The sequence below is a fragment of the Scyliorhinus torazame genome, chromosome 2, assembly GCF_047496885.1.
Source record: "Scyliorhinus torazame isolate Kashiwa2021f chromosome 2, sScyTor2.1, whole genome shotgun sequence".
Taxonomy (NCBI): Eukaryota; Metazoa; Chordata; class Chondrichthyes; order Carcharhiniformes; family Scyliorhinidae; genus Scyliorhinus; species Scyliorhinus torazame.
The window spans coordinates 375,922,584-375,948,805 of record NC_092708.1 but is presented as its reverse complement, the minus strand read 5'-3'; the positions used below and the strand labels follow the sequence as shown (position 1 = coordinate 375,948,805).

At 46.6% G+C, this 26,222-nt stretch overlaps 1 protein-coding gene across 1 annotated transcript in view; it reads right to left on the bottom strand.

Moving 5' to 3' along the window:
- LOC140404691 (latent-transforming growth factor beta-binding protein 2-like) overlaps nt 1-26,222 on the bottom strand; it is a 685,726-nt gene that overhangs the window by 178,041 nt on the left and 481,463 nt on the right. The window contains exon 21 of the mRNA XM_072493356.1: nt 5,310-5,432. Within this exon, the coding sequence (XP_072349457.1) occupies nt 5,310-5,432 (123 nt within the window). The remainder of the gene's footprint in view (nt 1-5,309; nt 5,433-26,222) is intronic.

The following is a 26,222-nucleotide window of genomic DNA, read 5'->3' as shown; positions in this document are numbered from 1 at the left end:
CAAAGGAAGTGGATACAGTGGTTTAGAAGGCATGTGGTGTACTTGCCTTTATTAGCAGAGACATAGAGTTTAAGGAGGTGGATGTTAGGCTGGAACTGTATAAAATGTTGGTTCTGCCACAGCTAGAGTATTGGGTGCAATTTTGGAATCCACATTATAGGAGGAATGCTTTAGCACTGGAAAGGGTGCAGAGGAGATTAACCAAGATGTTGCCAGGGCTGGAGAGTTTTAGTTATAAAGGGAGATTGGATAGATTTGGATTGTTTTCTTTGGAGCAGAGGGGACTGAGGGTGGACATGATTGAAATGTACAAAATTATGAGGGGCATAGATAGAGTGGAGGGGTCAATGACCAGGGGGTATAGATTTAAGGTAAGGGGCAGGAGGTTTAGTGGGGAAGTGGTGGGAGTTTGAAATTCGCTGCCTGAAAGAATAGTAAAAGGGAGATCCTCATAACATCTAAGAAGTATTTAGGTATGCACTTGTAATCCCAGGGTTTACAAGTGCTGGAAAATGGGATTAGAATGGTCAGATAGTTGTGTTTAACTGGCGCGGACGTTACAGGCCATATGTACTGCCACCTTTTTATCATCACCGATCACAAGCCACTGCTTGGCCTCTTTCGTGAAGACAAGGTGATCCTGCCAATACCATCTGTGCTGTATGATTCTATGACTCGATTCTATGCAGCATCGACAGCAAACCAGTTTACTCCTCATCGGCAGTTTAATAATGACATGGGGAGTGCACACCGAGTAAAGTAAGAAACAAAGATTTATTCACGCAAACGATATGTACACTGCTCGGTAGATCCCTACTGGATTCCAGCTCAGTCGGTGCCTTACTGGCCAACCTTATATACATGGGTTGAGATACCCTGCCTTCAGAGGGGGAGCTTCTCACTCTGTAGGTCCCGTGCAGGATATTACAATAAGCATTTAGAACTATTGTTGGGATGTTGTCAGGATCCATAACGTTTGCAATATCCAGTATCTTCAGTCCTTTAATGATATAATGAGGAGTAAATTGAACTGGCAAAAGTCTGAAAAGCATTTGTGAAGCTATGGATCTGAAGAAGAGACCAAGATGGATTACCCACTCAGCACTTCTGGCTGAAGATGGTTGCAGATGCTTTAGCCTTCTCTGTTGCACTAATGTGCTGGGTTTCCATATCATTGAGAATGGGAATGTTTATGGAGCCCTCCCCTTTGGTTAATTGTTCAATTATCCACCACCATTCACAAATGAATTGGCAGGACTGCAGAGCTTCGATCTAATCCATTGATTGTGTAATCACTTAGCTCTATCTATCACATGCTACTTTCACTGTTCAGCATGCATGTGTTGTAGGTTTAAGTAGATGCCTCATTTTTATGTCATACTATGTTATTTAGCTTCCTCAAAGATCCTAGCCTCATTTTTATGTCATACTATGTTATTTAGCTTCCTCAAAGATCCTAAGCTAACCTTTTTCCTTTCCTGCAATCACGGACTCCCTCGGTCCCGGTCTGACATCTGTCTTCAATTTTTGCCAAAATCTCTGCAATCATCCTGATGTTCCAATCACACTGCACTCAATCCCCCTTATCATCTCCAGTCATGCAACAGGAAACTCACATGCCTGAACACTGTCTCTTCTACAGCATTCCTAACTTGATTGGCAAGCAAGCCCATCATTCACGTTTGTTTCTAGACATAGGCATCTGATGATAAAAATAACATGCACAGTGTGGAGGCATTCAGGGAAACCTGGGGGGAGATTGGAGGTGGGGGAGAGGGGTGGTGTAAGGGTAATTTGGAATTCTCAAGGAAATGGTTGCTCAGAATATCGGATGTAGTTAGATGGCCGATGGTAGGATCAGAGTCTTTGTAGGAAAGCTCGAGGTGAAGTAAGAGGCCTGAATGGGACATTCGGAGACTGGAGGTCTTGTAGATGAAAGTGGAAGTAGGTCAAAGGTCTGAGTAAGTGAATCAGAGGCCTTGTAGGGAAGGTCAATGAGGGATTGGAGGCAATGTTTGGAGGGAGGGGTAGTAGTACATCAGTCATGAGGAAATCTGGCAGCAGAGGAGAAACAGTTAGCTGTGGAAAATCTAATGTATAACTTGTTATTCACCACTCATGCTAAGTTCTCTAAATATTGGAGATTAACTTTCAAAGCATTCCGATTTTTACTCATATTCTGAGGAATTAAAAAAAATATTTTCTAGGAGTGGAATTTTATGGCTCCTCTCACCTGCGGGATCTTCTGTTCTCACTGAAGTTAATGGAGTTTTGAATGGTTTGCCTAATTTTACAGCAACGCCTCTGCCACAACTGTGCTGTAAAGTACCACCCTAGGTTTCCTTACAACAACCATATTGTGCTGACTAATAGAGCAGACGGGAAAGGGGGAATCTGTTCTTCAGCATCTACAGTATAGTCAAAGAATCAGTGGTATATTCAGAGAATCATAGAATCCCTACAGTGCAGAAGGAGGCCATTCGATCCATCGAGTCTGCACCAGCCCTTGGTAAGAGCACTTAAGCCCACATGTCTTTACCCTATCCCCGTAGCCCAGTAACCCTACCTAACCTTTTGGACACTAAGAAGCATGTCCAATCCATCTAACCCGCACACCTTTGGACCGTGGGAGGAAACTGGAGCACCCGGAGGAAACCCACACAGACACTGGGAGAACATGCAGGCTCCACACAGACAGTCACCCGAGGCCGGAATTGAACCTGGGTCCCTGGAGCTATAAGGCAGCAGAGTTAACCATTGTACCACCGTGCCGCTCGACATTATACACTTCAACATTCTTAGTACATTACTAAAAGAGCAAAATATGGTATCAATTAAATAAGAGTATCCAACTTTTTTGGAGGACGGAATCAATGTAAAACGTTTATGGCCAGGGCACCACATTAGTTCAAGAAAGGAGAGAACAGTAAAGCAGATACCATCAGATCAGGTAATCTATTGTTAGTTGTGATTAACTCACTTTGAATCAACTGTTCAAAATAAATTAGGTGAAGCATTTAGAACTTCATGGGTTAAAAGAATAGCCAGTCTGGGCATGTCCATTGCAAATCATGTCAACTAAATTAAATGAAGTATTTTGACTGATTGAATAGGCAAAGAAAATTTGCAGAGACAGTGTATGTGGGTTTTAAGAAGATGGTCGATCAGGTTTCTTACAAGAGACTTGTACGAGAAGTCAGTGAAATATCGTAAGAGGAAATAAGGCAGCAGAGAATGAAAGTTGCTTTCCAGACAGCAAAACAGAGTATAAATGGGTGCTCTTCAGAATAAAAGTGAATTGGAAGTGGTATACCCCATACAACAGTGCTCCATCCACGTTTGTTATTGTTATGTATTGATAATTTGGACTTCAGTGAAGGGGAACAGAGTTTAAAATTAACTGAATTTGTCAAAGTAGAAGAATTGGCAAACTTCAAATCTGTAGAAGAATTCAGGAACAGATAAACAGGTTCAGGGACAGATGACAGATCACTTTAAAGCGGATCATTTAGACAAACAAGGAATGGGAGTATATGCTTAATGGGAATACACTGAAAGGCATATAAGCAGAGAGATCTAGTTCAAATATATAATTCCACTGAAGTAAATGTGCAAGCAAAATCAGAAAGAAGAGTAACAGAAATTTGAAATTTATAAATAGGAACATAAAGCGTAATTATATTTCTAAAATTGCGACCACCCACCCATCTTGAATCGGGCTGGGAATTGGGATAGGTATGTGGCCATAGATTCTATTTGGTGCAGAGTGTCCACTACCTTCCTGACTCCCCACCATAATGTTAGGGGTGAGGAAGATCATGGACAGCCTTCTTGTCCAAAGGTCAATCGAGGTCCTTAAGTGTCACCACTAATATTCTGCCAGTGGCAGGTGCGTGAGGAGAGAGAGACAGAGAGAGAAGTACGCCATGTGAGAAGGCCGCCTAGTAAAGGCTCGTGGCCTCTCAGTGGGCTCAGGGGATGGGTGGGGTTTTGGTTCTCCTCATCGGGCATTCTGTAGCATTCCATTGGGGCTTCTGAGAGTGGTTGGTGTGGGGCTGTTTCCAGCTTTCCATCTGATGGATGGGACCACTACTATGGCCATTAAATTCAGCTTATAAAGTGCAAGAGTAAAGAAATAATTATAAATCTGTACAAAACATGGGTTTGTGTTCACTATCTCATGTTGCATTACAGACAGGACATTAAAGTCAAAGAGAACGTTCAACGTAAATTTGCCAGAAGTTGTCAGAGGTGGGAAACTGGTTATGATGGCAGATTGGAGATTGTGAACTATTTCTATCTCCATGAAGAAGGCCAAGAGTGCATTTACACAGCAGGGGCTGTTTAGCACAGAGCTAAATCGCTGGCTTTGAAAGCAGACCAAGGCAAGCCAGCAGCATGGTTCAATTCCAGTCACCGGAATGTGGCGACTAGGGGCTTTTCACAGTAACTTCATTTGAAGCCTACTTGTGACAATAAGCGATTTTCATTCATTTCATTTCATTTAATTGCATAAAAAATAGGAACTTTCCCTTTAAATAACTTCATTTATAGGCCAAGTTTGATCAACCCTCGCTGCATCTGCTGTCCTCTTCTTCCTCTTCTTGGGCAGCACGGTAGCACAAGTGGATAGCACTGTGGCTTCACAGCGCCAGGGTTCCAGGTTCGATTCCCCACCGGGTCACTGTCTGTGCGGAGTCTGCACGTTCTCCCTGTTTCTGCGTTTCCTCCCACAGTCCAAAGACGTGCAGGTTAGGTGGATTGGCCATGCTAAATTGCCCTTAGTGAGGTTAGGAGGGGTTATTGGGTTACGGGGATAGGGTGGAAATGAGGGCTTAAGTGGGTCGGTGCAGACTCAATGGGCCGAACGGCCTCCTTCTGCACTATATGTAATATGTTCTATGTTCTATTGCTGGCCCACTGACACCCTCTGTACCAACTAACGCTTTCTCCCCACTGCTCCTTTTGCCTCTGTTGTTCCTTCCTTTGTTGCTGCACCCATCAGATCTGTGACCAGCATCAATAGCAAAATTTTACTACTTAAAGATTTCTAGGGTCAGAACTATTAACGGTAGATTCCCAATTTAGTCTAAGTATGCCAGTCAGAGCACAGCATTTTCCAATCCTCTGGGCCTGGGAATTTTAAACAATCAAGCTGGAACCTGCATTACGTGCAAGCATGCAAAGAAGGAATATTGGTTTGGGTAAAAAGAGTACACAAGACAGTTTTGGTGCATCGGCCACACATACAGAGCTCCTGAGTTAAATGGTCTAAATCACACTTCATTTATTTAAAAATGCTTGCATACCTCTGCAGCTCTTTAGGTCTGTCACAGGTTCAAAACCTTGGTTACAAATGCATTTGTAGGATCCATCCGTATTGATACAATTTCCATTGGCACAAATGCCAAAAGATAAGCACTCATTCTCATCTGAAACAGGCACAAAATCATATTTACAATAGGGCTTTGATAAAGAGTCATCCAGACTCGAAACGGTCACAATATGTGGGTACTGTAAAGCACATAAAGGGTTAATGTAATGTTACTACTCTAGTCACCAGATGGTGCTTTCGAGCAACCATATAAATATCACATCCTCCTTGACTTCTGCGAGACAGATAGAGATAGATGGAGAGAGTGGAAGAGAGCAAGACAGAGTGGTTGTGAGATAGTTGAACTAATCATATAGTTAATAGTGTAGATGTGAAGTATAATTTTTACTTAACTAATTCCTTAGTAATATGTTAGAATCTAATTCACTGTAGTGTAATAAATTAGCTTTGGTTATTAAACCCAAATTGCTGTTCTTTGTTACCACTTCAACCTTCACCATCCTGAAAGAACTAAATCAAAGAACACATTAGAAACGTTAGCTTCTTTCTCTATCCACAGATGCTGTCAGAACTGCTGCGATTATCCGGTATGTTCTGTTTTTATAACAATAGTGCTGCAACGTTCCTATTTGTTTAAAAAACATTATTGCAGAAGGATTCAATTATGCAAGAAAAACAGCCAAAATGCATGCATTCTTTCACTGAATCTCTAGTAAATAGTCACAACAATTACGGTATTTACAATTAATAATCCACAAAGTTGACAGAGTAGAATTGAAATAATATAAAGTGAAAGTCTCTCATGGCAACATTACTGAGAAAAGAAAAAGTGTTTCCTTTATTCTAATTGTTCCATGAAGCACACACTATCAAGAATGTCTGCATTGATCCCAGCTTGCAGCACTGCATCTTGGATGTTCTCAAGGACTGAAATCATTCACTGAAGGAAATAACAGGGTGTAAACAGGCTTCTTGTTGCACTGTCAACAAAAGGAGGTTTTGCCAAATCTACTAAATCACACAAGCTACAATTCATTTTTTTCCCCGCTCTTCCTCTTTCCAATGTTTGGTTTGCTTTTTTCTTATGAAGCACCGATTCATATTGGGTAAAATTTTATGAATGCCATAATTTCGCTGATGTCCAAACCAAGCAGCTACTTTTCACATGATCCTAGGCAATAGGATGTCTTTTTTAAACTATAAGGAACCATCATTAAAGGTCATGTATTATCAAGGGCAACCGAATCACTAATTTGTTTGTGCCTGCTCTGAGGTGCTGAGCCAAACACTAGCACTCCTATTACCAGCCTGGTAGTGATCAGTTGCCTCAACACAGGCTAAAGATAAAGTCTTGGGCACGGTCCAATGGCCACGCTGCACCTGAAAAGCAGCTTGCCGCAGTGCAGCATGGTCGATAAAAGTGTATGGTCGATAAAAGTCAGGAGACCCTGCTCCTGGGATCTACCCGGCTCACCACGCCTTGCGAGATCCAACATGATCTCGTGAGACGTTGCGATGTAAACCCCGCCCATTGTGGGTGGGGGTCACTTTTTGGAAAATCTGCATATTGGAGGGAGACAGGTAGCCTCACTCTAATGTGCAGATTCCCGAGGTACCGGAGGCTTTGAGATTCAATCCCTTCCCCTCGGAGACCTCGGGCGAACGCCACTCAGCACTGGTCTCCACTAACAGAGACCAGATGGAACGGCACTTGTGGGTGTCTCCCAGGGGGTCGGAGGCCCGCAGTTGCATGTCGTTTGGGCAGGGTGATGCACTGGCACTGCCAGCCTGTTACCTTGACAGTGCTAGCTTTGCACCATGGTAGTGCCACCTGGGTGCCAGCTTGGCACTGCTGCTTCCAGGCTGGCACTGGCAAGGTGCCAAGCTGGCATTTTTGCATGCGCGATCAGGCTGAGGACTCTCCCATAGTGCGTTCAGGCTGGTGGGGGGTCGGGGTTGCTTCGGGGGCCTCAGAGATCGGAACGCCATTTTAAAATGGCGTCCCGATCTCTCACGATACTGGGATGTTCCGGCGGGTGCACAAAATGGGGCTATGTGCGGCCTTATCCATGCATTCCCCGCTGAGGCCTCTTATACAACACAAATTGTGTTTCTTGGCGCTGCAAGCGTCGAGAAATATGCGGCTAAACGCGCTCGCTATGGAACTTTGTACAATCTGCACTGAGATTTTGGTACAATCACAGTAACCTCTTTGGGGCCACCATCATTACAATTTTGGTAGGGGTATGAATAGAAGGCCCATCCTAGTCGCAGGTTAACCGGAGACGGTCAAAATGTGACTTTGCCTTCATAATCCATATACGGAGAACATATTAAACAATTAAAAAATATGCATCAATCCTTCTTTTATTTTCCAATCTAAGTTACTAGCATAGATTAAGAGCAGTATTGGTCCTCAGGGAATGCCATTATATATTGTTCTCCAGTCCAAAACAAATCTGGCTTGTAATGGCAATTGATTTAAAAGGTTGGTGACAGTACCAGATGAAAGGAAAATATTAGCATGGCTAAGTTAGTGAGAAGTTGGATTGGATGAGTTGAAGAAGCAGATGAAACTGAAGAGGCTAGGATATTGGCACAATGGGATTGCGCAAAGCGGGACAGGCATTCCAGCAGCGGGACTTCGGCCCATCGTGGGCCGGAGAATCGCCGGCGGGGGGGGGGGAGCCCGCCGACCGGTGCGGCGCAATTCCCGCCCCCCCCCCCCGAATATCCGGTGCCGGAGAATTTGGCAACCGGCGGGGGCAGGATTCACGCCAGCCCCCGGCGATGCTCCGACCCGGCGGGGGGTCGGAGAATCCCGCCCCAGACTTCTGGTGCGGCACACCTTCGGGATTCTCCGTTTCGCCGGCTAATCAATGGGGTTTCCCATTTTGGGGCAGCCTGGCTGCTGTTGCTGGTAGTCACTATTTGCTGAGTTTTAACTATATGGATTGAAACAGTTCACTCCTGGAACCACGTTTTGTTGTGCTCTTGACGTAGCATAAGCTGCTTCCTTGATGTACACTCTGACAAAGGAAGGTTCAGACTTGGAGATAGCTTTAACACGTTTATTAAACTATTAACAATTCTCCTACTTGGATTCGACACGACTGTTAATCCTGCTATAGCTACTCAGACTGACGAACCAGTCTGCTACAATCCGGTGGTGGGTGTGATGTTCAATCAACCCTGTGTCTGTACTCACTGAGTGTCTCCACTGGAAAGAGCCTGAGCATGTGTGATGTGTCCTTTCATATGGGTTGGTGTAACGCCCTCCTGTGGTAGTGTCACCTCTGTGTGTATCTTGAATGCCCATTGGTCGTGTCCTATCTTACTGACCTATTGGTTGACTGTCTGTCTGTCATGTCTCTGGTTCTCCCTCTAGTGTCTAGCTAGGTGTAGTGTATGTACATTAACCCTTTGTGTACTTACAGTGATGTATATCACCACAGTACCCTGGCACTGCTGGTGCCACCCAGGCATCACTGTGCCAGGCTGGGCACAGGCAAGGTGCCCAGCTGGCATTTTGTGTTCACTGGCAATTAGGCTGGGGGTGCCCTGCATGGGTGTTGGGCTGTGCGGAGGTCCCTGGGATCCTCCCAAAATGCATTGGGGTGAGGGGGCAGGGTTTGAATCAGGGGGTCTCAGAGATTGGCACTACCAAGGTGCCAAGCTGTCATGTTCTATGCTGTGGCGATCGGGCCGGGGTCCTTCCCACTGTGCGTTGGGGCTTGCAGATGGCGGGGTCACTTCGGGGGGGGTCCTTTTAAAAATGGCGTCCTGATTTCTTACTGCACTGAGGAGTTCTGGCGAGTGGAGCTTCTCAGTGCACAAAACGGGGCTATGTGCGGCCTCGGCCACACAGAGGATAGTCAGGGGCACAGATAGGTGCTTCTGTGGGTGTGAAAGGGACTCCAGGACGGTATGTTGCCTCCCTGGTGCCAGGGTCCAAGATGTCTCTGAACGGGTAGCGGGTATCCAGAAGGGGGAGGGCAAACAGGCAGAGGTCATGGTACATACTGGTACTAACGACATAGGCAGGAAAAGGGATGAGATCCTGCAGCAGGAATCAGGGAGCTAAGCAGAAAGTTAAAAGACAGGACCTCTAGGGTTGTAATCTCGGGATTACTCCCTGTGCCAATGAGGCTAGAAATAGGAAGATAGAGCAGCTAAACACGTGGCTAAACAGCTGGTGTACGAGGGAAGGTTTCAGTTATCTGGACAACTGGGAGCTCTTCTGGGGAAGGCGTGACCTGTATAAGAAGGATGGGTTGCATCTAAACAGGAGAGGCATAAATATCCTGGCCCCGAGGTTTGCTAGTGTCAAACTAGTATGGAAGGGGGGTGGGTACCGGAGCAATAGGTTAGAAGGTGAAAAAATTGAGGGAGGACTAGGGAATAGGGCCAGGATGGCTCTGAGGAAGAGCAGACAGGGAGATATTACTGAAAACAGTGGGACTGGTGGCCTGAAGTACTTAATGCAAAAAGTATAACAGGTAAGGCAGATGAATTAGACCATAAGACATAGGAGCGGAAGTAAGGCCATTCGGCCCATCAAGTCCACTCCACCATTCAATCATGGCTGATTTCAACTCCATTTACCCGCTCTCTCTCCATAGCCCTTAATTCCTCGAGAAATCAAGAATTTATCAACTTCTGTCTTAAAGACACTCAACGTCCTGGCCTCCACCGCCCTCTGTGGCAATGAATTCCACAGACCCACCACTCTCTGGCTGAAGAAATTTCTCCTCATCTCTGTTCTAAAGTGACTTCCTTTTATTCTAAGGCTGTGCCCCCGGGTCCTAGTCTCCCCTGCTAATGGAAACAACTTCCCTACATCCACCCTATCTAAGCCATTCATTATCTTGTAAGTTTCTATTAGATCTCCCCTCAACCTCCTAAACTCCAATGAATATAATCCCAGGATCCTCAGACGTTCATCGTATGTTAGGCCTACCATTCCTGGGATCATCCGTGTGAATCTCCGCTGGACCCGCTCCAGCGCCAGTATGTCCTTCCTGAGGTGTGGGGCCCAAAATTGCTCACAGTATTCTAAATGGGGCCTAACTAATGCTTCATAAACCTTCAGAAGTACATCCCTGCTTTTATATTCCAAGCCTCTTGAGATGAATGACAACATTGCATTTGCTTTCTTAATTACGGACTCAACCTGCAAATTTACCTTTAGAGAATCCTGGACTAGGACTCCCAAGTCCCTTTGCACTTCAGCATTATGAATTTTGTCACCGTTTAGAAACTAGTCCATGCCTCTATTCTTTTTTCCAAAGAGCAAGACCTCGCACTTGCCCACGTTGAATTTCATCAGCCATTTCTTGGACCACTCTCCTAAACTGTCTAAATCTTTCTGCAGCCTCCCCACCTCCTCCATACTACCTGCCCCTCCACCTATCTTTGTATCATCGGCAAACTTAGCCAGAATGCCCCCAGTCCCGTCATCTAGATCGTTAATATATAAAGAGAACAGCTGTGGCCCCAACACTGAACCCTGCGGGACACCACTCGTCACCGGTTGCCATTCCGAAAAATAACCTTTTATCCCAACTCTCTGCCTTCTGCCTGACAGCCAATCGTCAATCCATGTTAGTACCTTGCCTCGAATACCATGGGCCCTAATTTTACTCAGCAGTCTCCCGTGAGGCACCTTATCAAAGGCCTTTTGGAAGTCAAGATAGATAACATCCATTGGCTCTCCTTGGTCTAACCTATTTGTTATCTCTTCAAAGAACTTAAGAGCTTGGATTAATATTTGGAACTCGGATGTTGTTGCCATTACAGAGACCTGGTTGAGGGAAGGACAAGGTTGGCAGCTAAATATTCCAGGATTTAGATGTTTCAGGTGGGATAGAGGGGGAGGTAAAAAGGGTGGAGGAGTTGCACTACTGGTGAAGGGAGAGCATCACAGCTGTACTGCGGGAGGACACCTCAGAGGGCAGTGAGGCTATATGGGTAGAGATCAGGAATAAGAAGGGTGCAGTCACAATGTTGGGGGTTTACTACAGGCCTCCCAATAGCCAGCGGGAGATAGAGGTGCAGATAGGTAGCCAGATTTTGGAAAGGAGTAAAAGCAACAGGGTTGTTGTGAAGGGAGACTTTAACTTCCCCAATATTGACTGGGACTCACTTAGTGCTAGGGGCTTAGACGGGGCAGAGTTTGTAAGGAGCATCCAGGAGAGCTCCTTAAAACAATATGTAGATAGTCAAACAAGGGAAGGGCTATACTGGACCTGATATTGGGGAATGAGCCTGGCCAGGTGGTATGAGTTTCAGTAGGGGAGCATTTCGGGAACAGTGACCACAATTCAGTAAGTTTTAAAGTGCTGGTGGACAAGGGTGAATGTGCTAAATTGGGGGAAGGCTAATTATAACAATATTAGGCGGGAACTGAAGAACATAGATTGGGGGCGGATGTTTGAGGATAAATCAACATCTGACATGTGGGAGGCAGTTGAAAGGAATTCAGGACTGGCATGTTCTTGTGCGGAAGAAGGATAAATATGGCAAGTTTCGGGAACCTTGGATAACGAAAGATATTGTAGGTCTCGTCAAAAAGAAAAAGGAGGCATTTGTCAGGGCTAGAAGGCTGGGAACAGACAAAGCCTGTGTGGAATATAAGGAAAGCAGGAAGGTACTTAAGCAAGGAGTCAGGAGGGCTAAAAGGGGTCACAAAAAGTCATTGGCAAATAGGGTTAAGGAAAATCCTAAGGCTTTTTACACGTACTTAAAGAGCAAGAGGGTAGCCAGGGAAAGGGTTGGCCCACCGAAAGACGGGGAGTGAATCTACGTGTGGAGCCAGAGGAAATGACGAGGTACTAAATGAATACTTTGCATCAGTATTCACCAAAGAGAAGAAATTGGTGGATGTTGAGTCTGGAGAAGGGTGTGTAGATAGCCTGGGTCACATTGAGATCCAAAAAGTCGAGGTGTTGGGCGACTTGAAAAATATTAAGGTCGATAAATCCCCAGGACCTGATGGGGTCTATCCCAGAATACTGAAAGAGGCAAGAGAGGAAATTGCTGAGATCTTTCGATCCTCACTGTCTTCAGATGATGGCACGGAGGACTGGAGAATAGCCAATGTTGTTCCTTTGTTTAAGAAGGGTAGCAAGGATAATCCAGGGAACTATAGGCCGGTGAGTCTTATGTCAGTGGTAGGGAAATTACTGGAGAGAATTCTTCGAGACAGGATCTACTCCCATTTGAAGCAAGTGGACGTATTAGCGAGAGGCAGCACGGCTTTGTGAAGGGGAGGTCATGTATCACTAACTTGATAGAGTTTTTCGAGGAGGTCACAAAGATGATTGATGCAGGTAGGGCAGTAGATGTTGTCTATATGGACTTCAGGAAGGCCTTTGACAAGGTCCCTCATGGCAGACTGGTATAAAAGATGAAGTCACACGGGATCAGAGGTGAGCTGGCAAGATGGATACAGAACTGGCTAGGTCATGGAAGGCAGAGAGTAGCAATGGAAGGGTGCTTTTCTGATTGGAGTGCTGTGACGAGTGGTGTTCCGCTCGGTTCAGTGTTGGGACCTTTGCTGTTCATAGTATATCTAAATGATTTGGAGGAAAATGTAATTGGGCTGATTAGCAAGTTAGCGGACGACACAAAGGTTGGTGGAATTGCGGATAGCGATGAGCACTGTCAGAGGATACAGCAGGATTTAGAATGTTTGGGGACTTGGGCGGCGAGATGGCAGATGGAGTTTAATCCGGACAAATGTGAGGTAATGCATTTTGGAAGGTCTAATACAGGTAGGGAATATACAGTGAATGGTAAAACCCTCAAGAGTACTGACAGTCAGACAGATCTAGGTGTACAGGTTGATAGGTCATTAGAAGGGGCAACACAGGTGGAGAAGGTAGTAAGAAGGCATATGGCATGCTTGCCTTCATTGGCCGGGGCATTGAGTATAAAAATTGGCAAGTCATGTTGCAGCTGTATAGAACCTTAGTTAGGCCACACGGAGTATAGTGTTCAATTCTGGTTGCCACACTACCAGAAGGATGTGGAGGCTTTAGAGGGGGTGCAGAAGAGATTTTCCAGGATGTTGCCTGGTATGGACGGCATAAGCTATGAGGAGAGTTTGAATAAATTTGTTTTGTTCTCACTGGAACGACGGAGGTTGAGGGGCGACCTGGTAGAGGTCTACAAAATTATGAGGGGCATAGACAGAGTGGATAGTCAGAGACTTTATCCCAGGGTAGAGGGGTCAATTACTAGGGGGCATAGGTTTAAGGTGCGAGGGACAAGGTTTAGAGGAGATGTACGAGGCAAGTTTTACACAGAGGGTAGTGGGTGCCTGGAACACGCTACCGAAGGAGGTGGTGGAAGCAGGTGCGATAGTGACGTTTGAGGGGCATCTTGACAAACACATGAATAGGATGGGAATAGAGGGATACGGACCCCGGAAGTGTAGAAGATTGTAGTTTAGACGGGCAGCATGGTCGGCGCAGGCTTGGAGGGCAGAAGGGCCTGTTCCTGTGCTGTACTTTTCTTTGTTCTTTGTTCTCCACTGAGACCCCCCATCAAAGGCAAGTGGCGTGTTTGTCGGCGCTGAGCGCAACGGGAAACACGTGGCTAAATGCGCTCACTATGGGACTTTGTCCCCTTTTAGCAAAATCACATCCTAATTGTTGTTCCCGGGACTCAATTGCGTGTGATTCGCACTTCCTTGCGGGGGAGGGGGGGGGGCAATATTCGGGAAGCGTGGCAGGACTTGCAAATGTGCGAGCATTCTGCCGCCGTGAACTGCGTGCAATTCCCGGCCCAGCCTTTGTAACAACTCGAATCAGAGTTAGCGCTAAAGAGCCTGATAACTGGAGCTGATCTTAAATGCTGCAGTTACCACATACTCAATGCAACCAGGAAGATGACTCACATACGACCCCCCCCCCCCATCCCCGCCCCGCCCGCGGGTTCAGGACTCCGCGGTGGACCCACAACTCTCCGGCAGTGAGGAGAGGAGGGAAACCCTCTTTCCCAGGTGGGCCTTAAACTTAAACCTGTCCTCCTGAACAGCACTTGGGAGGTGGCGGCAGAGACAGTCAGCACTGCAGCCTCACCAGGAGACAGCTGGTGATCCTGAGGAGTGGGGGTCACTGGCGAGGCCTCTGCCTTGAGAGGCGCAGAGAACCGGGGGGCGGAGTCCAAAGGCAGTGGTGCAGGTGTCCTCTGGTTCCGCTGCTTCCTCTGCAGTGAGACAGTGCTTCTGAGGAGTGTCAACGTCTGGTGGGCCCCTGATTTAGCTTGGCCATGCTTATCCCCTTGATGAAAGAGCTGGGGTATGAAGGTGTCCAGAGGAGTGGCATTGGTGGATTCCCAGATGATCAGAGGCTCTCAGCAATATGAGCAGTCCGGAGCCTGTAAGCAACACCAAAGGAGCAGCAACGACAGACTGAGCCAGGCCACCCTCATCCTGAGGGGGCACCCCGGCTGCAGCGCCGAGATTTACCCCACTATTCACTGGTACTTCGCCATTTTTATAGGCATCGGGGAGTCAACTTTCTGCCATGGTGTTGTGACTATCTGACCTATCTGCATCAGCTCTTTGCATTGTTTGCGTTGAAACCTTTGATAGGATTTGCAGTTATCCACCATCATTTCAATGTTGTAGTTTATCCCTGGCCAATAAATTGCATCCCTGGCTCTACATTTGCACTTTTCCATCCCCCAAGTACCCTTCATGGAGTTTTGTTAGGATCAATGACCTCAATGACTGTGGAATCACAATTCATTGTTTCCGCAGCAAAAATCCATTCACATCACTTAACTCTGCTCGTACATTGTAAAAACTTGAGCAGAACCCTTTAGGCCATCCTTCGTGGAGATATTTTCTCACCTTCTGCAAGACCATGTTTTTAATGGTTTCTTCTTTATTGAGTTTTGACTTGTTGTCAGATACTAGCAGAGACTCCGTGACCAGGTTTACATGGACCTGCACGTCCTCATCCAACTGCCGTGTTTCTTCTATGTCTGCGGCTCTAGATAGTGTATCAGCAACAATGAGATGCTTGCCTGGTGTATAAATCAGCTCAAAGTCATATCGTTGCCACTTCATGATCATTCGCTGAATCCTCGGGGACATCTTGTTGAGATTTTTCTTAATTACTGCGACCGGTGGTCTGTGGTCCATTTCCACTAAAAACGTTGGAAGACCATATACATAATCATGGAACTTTGTGAGCCCATTAGTCAGCCTGAGGCATTCCTTTTCAATTTGTGTATTGTCATGTGAGTGTCCCTTCAAGAAATGTTTTTGTCTTATCACATAGCTTAAGTGATGTCATTGTGTGGGTGGAGCTGGGCTGTGGCTCTGTGAGTTTACTTTCGTTTTTGTCTTTTACTTTCGCTTTGAGTTTGGACTGGTTTGTACTGCACAGGTTGAAAGAAGGGTTTCTCTATCTTCACTTTAAAAGTTGTTTCCAGACTGCTTGATAACTTAAAAGAGATAATTGCTTTCTGGAAGGAATTTAAACCTACTGTATGGAAAGGAAACATTAATACCAAGTCTTATATTAGTAAGAATGCCAGTGTGCAGTGCCACATCTTTGAAAAGGGGTTTTTGGTTTATAGGATCTTGTTATTAAATTGGAACAGTTAAAGGGGGAATTCATTAAGGGTTATACATAGATTACTGGAGCTATGTGGGTTATTTATGTTTGTTGTTGATAAAAAATTCTTGCATGTGTGTTTATACAAATGTTAACTAAATTTGTAGAATAAAGTTTTTTTTTCATTAAAAGCACCTATGAACACTGTTGAATGACACCTGAAAGGCAGGCTCGTGTGCTCATCTGAGCCACATTCAATAAACAGTTGTAGGTCAGGTGAACGCCATGATATACTTTGGAGTTTTCTAAACTCTGGCCCATAACAGTATATCTGCGTTCTGTATCAGACATCAATCTGGATGCATACTGGAAGCCAGTTTTCTTCCAGATCTTGTTGTAGTAGGACTGCTCCCAAACCATCCTTTGATGCGTCCGTCAAAATTTTCATATTTTTCGCTGGGTTGAAAAATGTCAGGACTGGCACTGTGGTTCCTCACAAGCTTCCATTCCTTTCAGAGATTCGCGTTCCGCTGCCATAACAGGAAATTTTGACGTTTAAATTCTGTTTATTACATTGAGATCGAGCTCGCATGCTCCTCATGTTTTGATTTAATTTCCATTGTAATCTCTTCACAATACTGTTTTGTTTACTATTTGCAGTATAATTTGTAGCTTTTTGAAATCGGACACATTGATGAGGCTGACCCTCATACCCGTGTCAAGTTTGAATGTTATTACCGTGTCATTTATCATTAATGGCATTGTCCATTTATCTTTTCATGTTTCTGCATCAACTGCATTGTTGCTACAAATTGTCAATGCAACATTGTCATTTTGTATGCAATGACTATACTTGTCCCCGCTAGAGATCATGTCGAAGAAGAACATGTCTTCGAGGCACTTCATCAACTGTGTTGCTGGCTTTCGTTGTTCCTCTTTTTGACGAGAAAAACATTGGTTGGCAAAATGATTTGTTCTTCCACATTGGAGCGTACCTTTCCAAATGCTGGGTCGGCCGCTCAAGATGGCCAGCTGCACTGGGATCACGTGTTTTATTCAACTGCGTCACTACACTAATGGCATCAGATGCCTCTTCTACCTTTGTGCCAAAATGCTGGAGATTCAACGTGCTGATCTGCTTTTCTGCAAGCTCGCTACCATGTCATATTTGGATAGCATTTTCGAGTTGAAGCTCTGTTTCTCTTAGAAGCCTCTCGCGTACCTTATCATTGGAGATCCCAAATACTATCTGATCGCGGATCATTGATGACTGGAGGGTACTTAAATTGCGCCTTCTACTGCAAGTCGGTGAGAAAACTATCAAATGATTTGCCTGCTTTCTGGGTGGGCGTGCAAAATATATTTTTTTTAGGAGAGCAATGCTGATCAAATTGCTTGAGAACTTAGTCAACTTCGTTACTATCTGCCTCCCTTTTGAAGACAAACGTGTTGAAAATTTCAATTGCTTGGGGACCTGCTACAGTGAGCAGCAACGCGATACGCCTCTTGTCAGGCCAAGGGCTGCAACATAGAGTTTGAACTGCTGCTTAAACACCTGACAATTCTCATCTACGTTACCGGTAACCCGAAGCTGTTGAGGTGTCTTGATGCCTTCCATCCTGGGCTTCGAAGTTTTACCACACGTTGATCATCATTTGCTAGTAGCAATTGGCAAAGGTTAGTGGAAAAAATGAATTTTCTTTCTTCTTCTTCGAAGTTATCTTTAATTGTTCAGATCTGTCCAGAATCATCTTGGTCTTAGACGATCATTACTCTTGGTACCATGTCAAGTTCTGTAAACTGGCCGATTTGAATGATGCACTACAGAACATCTCGTGTAAATAATTTATTATGACACAACTGCGTGGTAAAGATAACTGGAACAAATAAATAACAAACTACCAACACTAATTAACTATTATAGGGCTGCTGCAAAATACGTCTATCCGCCAACATAACTTGCTCCCTTCTGCCTCAAAAGCACAGAGCCGCATAGTAGACTTACACTGCCATCTGCTGGTCAGAGGTCATGTATAATATTATATACAGAATTGCTTTCTGCAGATCATCACAGTGAACCAGATGGGTCTTCACAACAATCGACAATGTCAGACCTTTACTCAATCATTGTACATTCAATTCCAGACAATTAATTGAGGCCATCACCTCCCCCTGAGGGCCCTCCAGGTAGGGGTTTCTGCAATTTGGGCTTTTCAGGCAGGGCTCTATTACGGGGGACTTGCAGGCACGGGTCCCTTTTGTGGGGCTTCCAGACAGGGGTCTCTAAAATAGGGGGCTTCCAGGCAGGGGTCTCTAAAATAGGGGTCTTCCAGGCAGGGGTCTCTCTAAAGGGGGCCTTCCAGGCAGGGCTCTCTGTAAAGGGGGACTTCCAGCCAGGGCTCTCTGTAATAGGGGGCTTCCAGGTAGGGCTCTCTTCAATGGGGCCTTCCAGGCTGGGCTTCTTGTAATGTTTGCCTTCCAGGCAGGGCTCTGTAAAGGGGGACTTCCAGGCAGGCCTCTTTGTAATCGGGGGCTTCCAGGCAGGGCTCTCTTCAATGGGGCCTTCCAGGTAGGGCTCACTTCAATGGGGCCTTCCAGGCTGGGCTCCTTGTAATGTTGGCCTTCCAGGCATGGGACTCTGTAAATAGGGGCTTCCAAGCAGGGTGTCTCTTCAAATGGGGGCCTTCCAGGCAGGGCTCTCTGTAATGGGGGCTTCCAGGCAGGGCTCTCTGCAATGAGGGCTTCCAGGCAGGGCTCTGCAATGGGGGGGTTTTCAGGCAGGGCTCTCTTCAATGGGGCCTCCAGGCAGGGCTTACTGTAATGGGGGGCTTTGAGGCAATGGTGCTTGAAATAGGGAGCTTCCAGGCAGGTGTTTCTGTGATGGAGGCCTTTCAGGCAGGGGTCTCTGTGATGGGGGGGGGGGAAGAGTCTCTGGTGGGAGTCTCTTTAATGGGGAGCCTCTGCTGGGGGTCTCATGGGGGTTTTCTAGCCAGGGTCTCTAATAGGGGGCTTCCAGGCGCTGGTCTCTGTATTGGGACTTCTAGGCAGGTATCTGTAATGGAGGGCTTCCAAGGAGAGGCTCTCTGAAATGGAGGCTTTTCAGACAGGGATCAGTAATGGGGCTTCCAGGCAGGGGGTCTGTAATGGAGGGATTCCAAAGAGGGGCTCTCTGTAATGAAGGCTTTTCAGACCAGGATCTCTGTAATAGGGGCCTACCAGGCAGGATTCTCAGTGATGGGGGCCTTCAAGGCAGGCCTCACTGTAATGTGCGGCACGGTAGCATAGTGGTTAGCACTGTTGCTTCACAGCACCAGGACCCGGGTTCGATTCCCGGCTTGGGTCACTGTCTGTGCGGAGCCTGCACGTTCTCCTGTGTCTGCATGGGTTTCCTCTGGGTGCGCCGGTTCCTCCCACAAGTCCCGAAGGACGTGTTTGTTACGTGAATTGAACATTCTGAATTCTCCCTCAGTGTACCTGAACAAGCACCAGAGTGCAGTGACTAGGGGATTTTCATAGTAACTTCATTGTAGTGTCAATGTAAGCCTACTTGTGACACTAATAAAGATAATAAAGATTATTATTATTAATGGGGGACTTCCAGGCAGAGCTCTGTAATGGGGGCCCTCCAGTCAGGGGTCTCTGTAATGGGGGACTTCCAGGCAGAGCTCTGTAATGGGGGCCCTCCAGTCAGGGCTCTCTGTGATGGGGGCCTTCCAGGCAGGGCTCTCTTATGGGGGACTTCCAGGCAGGGCTCTCTGTAATGGGGGCCCATCCGGACAGGACTCTGTAATGGGATTTTTCCAAGCAGGGGTTTCTGTAATGGGGGCCTTCCAGACAGGGCTCTCTGTAATGAAAGCCTTCCAGGCAGGGGCTCTCTGTAATGGGGGCCTTCCAGGCAGGGCTCTCTTATGGGGGACTTCCAGGCAGGGCTCTCTGTAATGGGGGCCCATCCGGACAGGACTCTGTAATGGGATTTTTCCAAGCAGGGGTTTCTGTAATGAAAGCCTTCCAGGCAGGGGCTCTCTATAAAAGGGGGACTTCCAGGCAGGGTTCTCTTATGGGGAAGCTTCGAGGCAGGGGTCCCTTATGTTGGGGCATCCAGGCAGGGGTCTCTTATGGGGGACTTCTAGGCAGGGATCTCTTTTGGGGAACTTCCAGGCAGTCTCTCTGTAATGGGGGCCTTCGAGACAGGACTCTCTAATACGGGGGCATTCAGGCAGGGGTCTCTAATGTGGTAAACTGTGATGGGGGTCTTCCAGACAGGGGTCTCTGTCATGGGGGTCTCACAGGAAGAGTGGGGGTGGGGTGCCGGTGAGGAGGTCTGGTGGGGGTGGGGCGGGCAGGATTTGCATTATGGGGATGGGAGAAGGGTAGACCTCCAATGGACTTTGGGGGCAACTCCCTCAAAGAGTTACTCCATTGGCCTACCGCGGGGTCCACTGCACCTGGGCCACGCTGTTAAATACCTGCATCAATTCTCGCCCAAAGTATTGGAGATTCATGCGGGCTTAGAGAATCCGGTGCCCAGCCCGTTAGCAGAATGCAATTGAGTCAAATTGACCCACTGGCATCCTTCCGCGAGCGTGGGGTGTGAACCTTAATGCCATCGCCAGCATGGAACCGGAGCATCAAAACACCAATACCGCTTTTTGGCCGATGCTCGATTCTCTGCCGCATCGGGAATTCCGATGCCCTAACCCCTGAATTACGATCACACTTAAATGTGCTTATGGGTTGCCTTCAAGGGAAAGTCTAAATGTTATTATTGACTCATGCAGTGGATATTAAAATATTTCTGAAATAACTTGTGACTATGGGCGGAATTCAAATCTCACCCGAGGTCAATGGACTTCTCCATTGCCTGTGTCTCGCCCGTGGCGATCTTGCAGCGGACGAGGTGGAAAAATTCAGCCCTATATCTCGTGGAATAAACTATATATGCTGTCACCAATTAAAATCAATTATATTTCTATGGGTATGCAGTTATTAAAAGCAGTTTCATTGTCAGTTTTATTCTTTAAATTTAACTTCTAAAATCTTGTGGCCTATAATTCGGAAATTACAGCATGTCACACGGTGAAAGGATTTATTGTGGCTCACAGGGAGTATTATGAAATCAGTTCAAGGAAAGATATCCTGTTTTGTTAATCTCATACTGCTGAAAACACACCCAAAATCAATTTGGAGCAAGAGAACACACACTGCAGTAGCACATCTGTTGCAGTTTGCTCGACAAAATAGTTACATTCCCCCAGTCTTTTGGTTTGAATTTTTGACCCTCTGCAGTATGTGATCCAATATATGACTATGTGATCAACAACATCTGCTTGAAATTTGTTACAGGAACAGGTAACTGCGAGATGGGCAGGCTCACTGAAAGACACTGAGTACACAGTATTAATGCCAATGCCAAGGTAGGGAGAATATTCTGAAGGACATTAGCGAGTCATTACTCAGAACCAAACAACTGTCTCGTGTACACACAGTTCTGTAGTCATTTAAAAAATTTAACCTCCAGTGAATTGTCGTATTGTTGAGCTAAGAATGATTAAAGCTGTGCTGATTTCAATACACCATCTTAATTACTGGATTTTCTTCTGTTCGACATAAGGGGTTCGATTTAACTAAATGGGAACAAAGTCCAATTGCGACCGCCGTTAGCTGTGTTTTTTCTGGTGCGCGCAGTGCCGAGAAACACAACACTATAAAACAGCACTTGCGTTAGGTAGAGGGCCTCAGCAGGGAATGCACGGCCGAGGTCGCAAATAGCCCCATTTTGTGCACTGACGGGCTCCTCTTGTCGGAACTCTTTAGCAGGAAGTCTCTGTCTAGAGCTCCTGAAGCGATCCCCCCCCCCCCCAACCTCCCCCCGCAAGTCCCAATGCACCATGGGAGGGATACCCCTACCCTCCTGGGTAGTCCAATAAGTGCCAGGGTGCCAGACTGGCTGTGCCAGGGTGGCACCAGCAGTGCTAGGGGTACTAGCCAGCCCAAAGGGCATGCACCTGGAGGCCTCCGATCCCCTGAGAACCCTTACAAGGGCAGCAACCCAGTGTCCCTGGAAGCGAAGATGGCTACTCACCTCCTCAGATTCCCACAGGAGAATCGCCTGCTTCACCTTTTTAAAAAGATGTACTAATCAGCACCCGTGTGACCACTTGCTGGAGAGGTGGTTAGATCACGAAAGGCCATTAGATAGGCGGTTGTTCCCGTTAAATATATGGAGATTGGCTAAAAGTGGTGATTATTGGCTTCTCATCAGGCCACGGCGGGATCCTGATGACACCAACGGGAGTGGGCTGGTTAGATCACAAACCGATTGGCACTTGGCGCGGTTTCCTATTTTGGCCTCTCCCGCAATCTAATGGCGTGAGAACGGTGGCGTTTTCCGACAGAACAAATGTCGTAAAACGACCACTGATGCTCCATTTGGCTGGGGGCTAGCTTACCAGCAGCATAGACCCGGCCCGCGAAATAGTCCCCCCCTTCGGCCGGCCCGCGCACCGCGGACCCCCCCCCTCCCCACCCCCCCACCACAGTGCTCCCAGCCCCTGATTAAGCCCCCCTGTTCGCGGATCGGCCCTCCCCCGACTGTGGCAGCGCTGGACTGAATCCGCAGCCGCCATGCCGGGTTCCCGACGGATGAGACCACGTGCGACCAACGCAGTCGTCTGCCGGTCAGGGTCGGAACATCGGGGGCAGGTCTCAGGCAATATACTGAGGCCGTCGATACGTTGCGCGCCATCCTCAGAGAGGACATCGCTTTGGAGGGGGTGGAGCATCACGAAAGCAGCGCTGCCCTGATTTGGTCGGGATCTTTGATTTTCCGGCCGATCGCCGAACGCGACTTTGGAGTTGGCGACCGGAAAATCCAGCCCAATATGTCTCAATACGGTTGCTTCTCATTTTTCTAAACTCCAATAAGTACAGATCCAACCTACTCAACCTCTCATCCTAAGAAAATCCCTCCACATCCGGGATCAACCTGGTATACCTTCTCTGAACTGCCTCCAATGCCAGTTTATTTTTCCTTGGACAATGGGACCAAAACTGTTCACAGTATTCCAGGTGTGGTCTAACTAGTGCCTTGCATATTATTTTTATGCTCCATTCCCGTTGAAATGATTTACATTTGCCTGCTAACCTTTAGTGATTTATGCATGAGAATTTCCAAATCCTTCTGTGCTGCAGCTTCCTGCAGTCTTTCTCCATTTAAGTAATATTCAGTTCCTTTATTCCTACCAAAATGTATACCTTCATTTTCTTACATGATATTCATTATATTCCATCTGCCAGGTTTTTTCCCACTCACTTAACCTGTCCATATCCGTCTGTAGACTCTCTGGGTGTGATTTATTGGCTGCGTCCCGCCCGAATGGGCTGCGATGTGGCAGATAGGTGCCGGGAGAGGTCTCTTCCGGGATTACCCGGCTCGCCATGCCACATGAGATCTAACGGGACCTCGCGAGACGTCACAATCTGGATCCTGCCCATTATGTAGCTGTAGCCATGTAAAATGGCTGACTCCCGATTATAATGGTCAAATCCCGATCTAAAACGGCGAACGGAAGAGGCTGATGGGAAAATCAGCCAACAGGACTCAAACGGACAGCTGCAGGTAAAACAGTGTATTCGCCTCTGGGGAAGTCAGTCCAGACCGATACCTGCAGCCATCAACATCACAACAACCCAGCCATCTGCATATTAATCAGCCATCCCCGGGAACAATTGCTACAAATTAGCAACTCAAAGCCGACCCAGACCTTTCGGCGCCAGCAGGGGCTAACACAAAGAAAGGTCAACGACCACCCCCCGACCAAGGAATCGCTCCAGCATTGGAGCATATAGAACCAAGTGATTGGGACCAAGTCCAATTACTTGGAACCAGGTACAAGGTCCGCTCCGAGAGGCGGGAAGCCCCAGGGGACTATAAGAAAAGGGGCCAAGTTCAACTCGACCCTTCTTTTCCTGCTCGCAACCTTCGAGACCCTTCTACAAGAAACCGTAAGTTTTACTCCAGCGATCGCTACCAGATAGGCACTCCTGACTATCGACTTGTACCAGCTTTTGAATCCCGCAGGCTCAGAACCAATTCGAAAGACCATTCGTTTCCCTGACCTGGTGGGCCATTTCCAAAGTTAAGTATTGGCCTTTTAGTGGTAGGTAGTAGTCTAGTAGTAGAATTATTGTATAAGTATTAATTGCTGTATATAATAAATGAGCGTTGATTTAACTCTTACTAAGCGGTGTGTCGCATTATTAATCATTACTTGGACTTGAACCACATGGCGGTATCAGAAAGATACCTGGCGACTCATGAGCAAAGGTGACAGAATAAGAATAAGTAAACTAAGGCTAAAACGAGCAACATAGCTCTCCTAATCTACACGAGGCTTTTCCTCAGAGACCTCAGACGAGCGCTGTTCAGTACTGGTCTCTCCAAACAGGGAGCTGGTAGAATGGCATTTGGGGGCGTGGGTCTCCCAGGGGATCGGAGGCTCCCAGGTTTTTGGCCTCTGGACAGAGTGGCATTGCTGCTGCCACCCAGGCACTTTTGCACTGGCACCCTGGCAGTGCCACCTGGCACTGACAAGGTGCCTGCCTGGCATTTTTTGCACAGTGGCTCTAGCGAGCGGTGTTCCTCAGTGCAGGAAACAGGACTAATGAATTCCGATGATGACACTGATTTCCCATCACAGCTGTCTCCAACACCCTCCACCACCCTAGAGACACTCACCTCGGTTGGGCATGTTAGTGAAGAGGCTCTTGGGGCACTATCTGGTGTGCACCACACACGTGCTGCGATACAACAGGTGGAGGTAGGAACTCCCTAGGGGACGGATGGTCTGAGAGCGGGCCGACCCCAGGGACTAGCTGCCTTCCAGACGGGTTTCAGGCTTCTGGAATAGACGATCCCATCGATCGTGGAGATGCAGTCGCAGAGCCAGGGACGATAGGAGGGATTATCGGCAAGCATCCAACACTGAAAAGCATGTACTGGCCGGGATCCAATCATTCATAAGTGGACAACATGTTCCTGATTCTCTGGCAATATTGGCCTTGAGAACATTCTGCTTGCTGTACCTCCATAACATTGCCTTGCTCTGACCACTATCACCAATTTATTGCTGAAACCCTTGTTTGCAGTCTTTGTTACGTCTACATATGACCTATTCCAATGCTCTCCTGGTTGATTGGTCATTCTACACAGATTGCAAGCTGCTGCTCATCCAAAAAGACATTTTCTGCTATGTACTGAATCTATTCACCTATCATCCCTGCTCTCGCTCATCTACATTGGCCCGAGGTCACCAAATGCCTCCTCTAAAATGCCTCTTATTTTCCTAACTTCTCTCTATAGCAACATTTCTACCAATAAGAGTCCACTTGCGAACTAATCAGCACTCTTTTCTCATACAGTATAAATTGTTGATTTTCCCCTATATTGGTATACTCGTAAAATGTCCTCATGATTGCAAGATGAAAGGCCTCCCCATGTCTCTTTCTGAGAAATACTCATTAAAATTGTTTAATTCTATTTTCAACCAGGCTGTCTGTCTGCCTGGCAAGGAAGGTGACACTTGTTATGGGCCAGGGTTTAGAGAACCCCAAAGTGTATCATGGAGTTCCTCTGACCCACAACTTTTAATAGATTGTGGTATGGGGAGCACATGGCCCACTATACAGGTGTGGTACAGCAGAAATGGAAAAGTATTTTTTTAAAGCAAAACAATGTTTATTCTATGAACTCAAGTCAACCCTTTTAAAACATACAGTGAACATCTTAGCAACCATTAATTCAAATACAACCCCCAAATAATACAACACTAAGTAATGATTAAGCTGTCCTTTTAACGTCCATAAGACTTTAAAAAACCTTCAAAACAGAAACACATCCGGTTAAAGTCAGTACTGTTATGAGTTTAAATCACCAGGATCGATTTACAGTCCTTAGATTACAGAGAGAGATTCAGCCACCTTCTGGCTGTGACTGCAGCTATCCAGCTCTGAAAACAAAACTAAAACACACCCTGCAGCCTGCTCAAAAACGAAAGTAAAAAGCTGACAGCCCAGCTCCACCCACTCTCTGACATCACTGCAGTGGTGAACACCCATTTCTTAAAAGTACTCTCACCACAGATAGTCACACAGCCCCTTTTATAAACACCCATTTCTTAAAGGTACTCTCACATGACACCTCCCCCCAAGAAAAAAAATAAACCATCAACTTCAAGATGGTTTCATTTTTTACCTTTTTACCATTCTTTAAGAAATGCACACAGTAAATATACGTTTTTGTTTAAAAAAAAGAA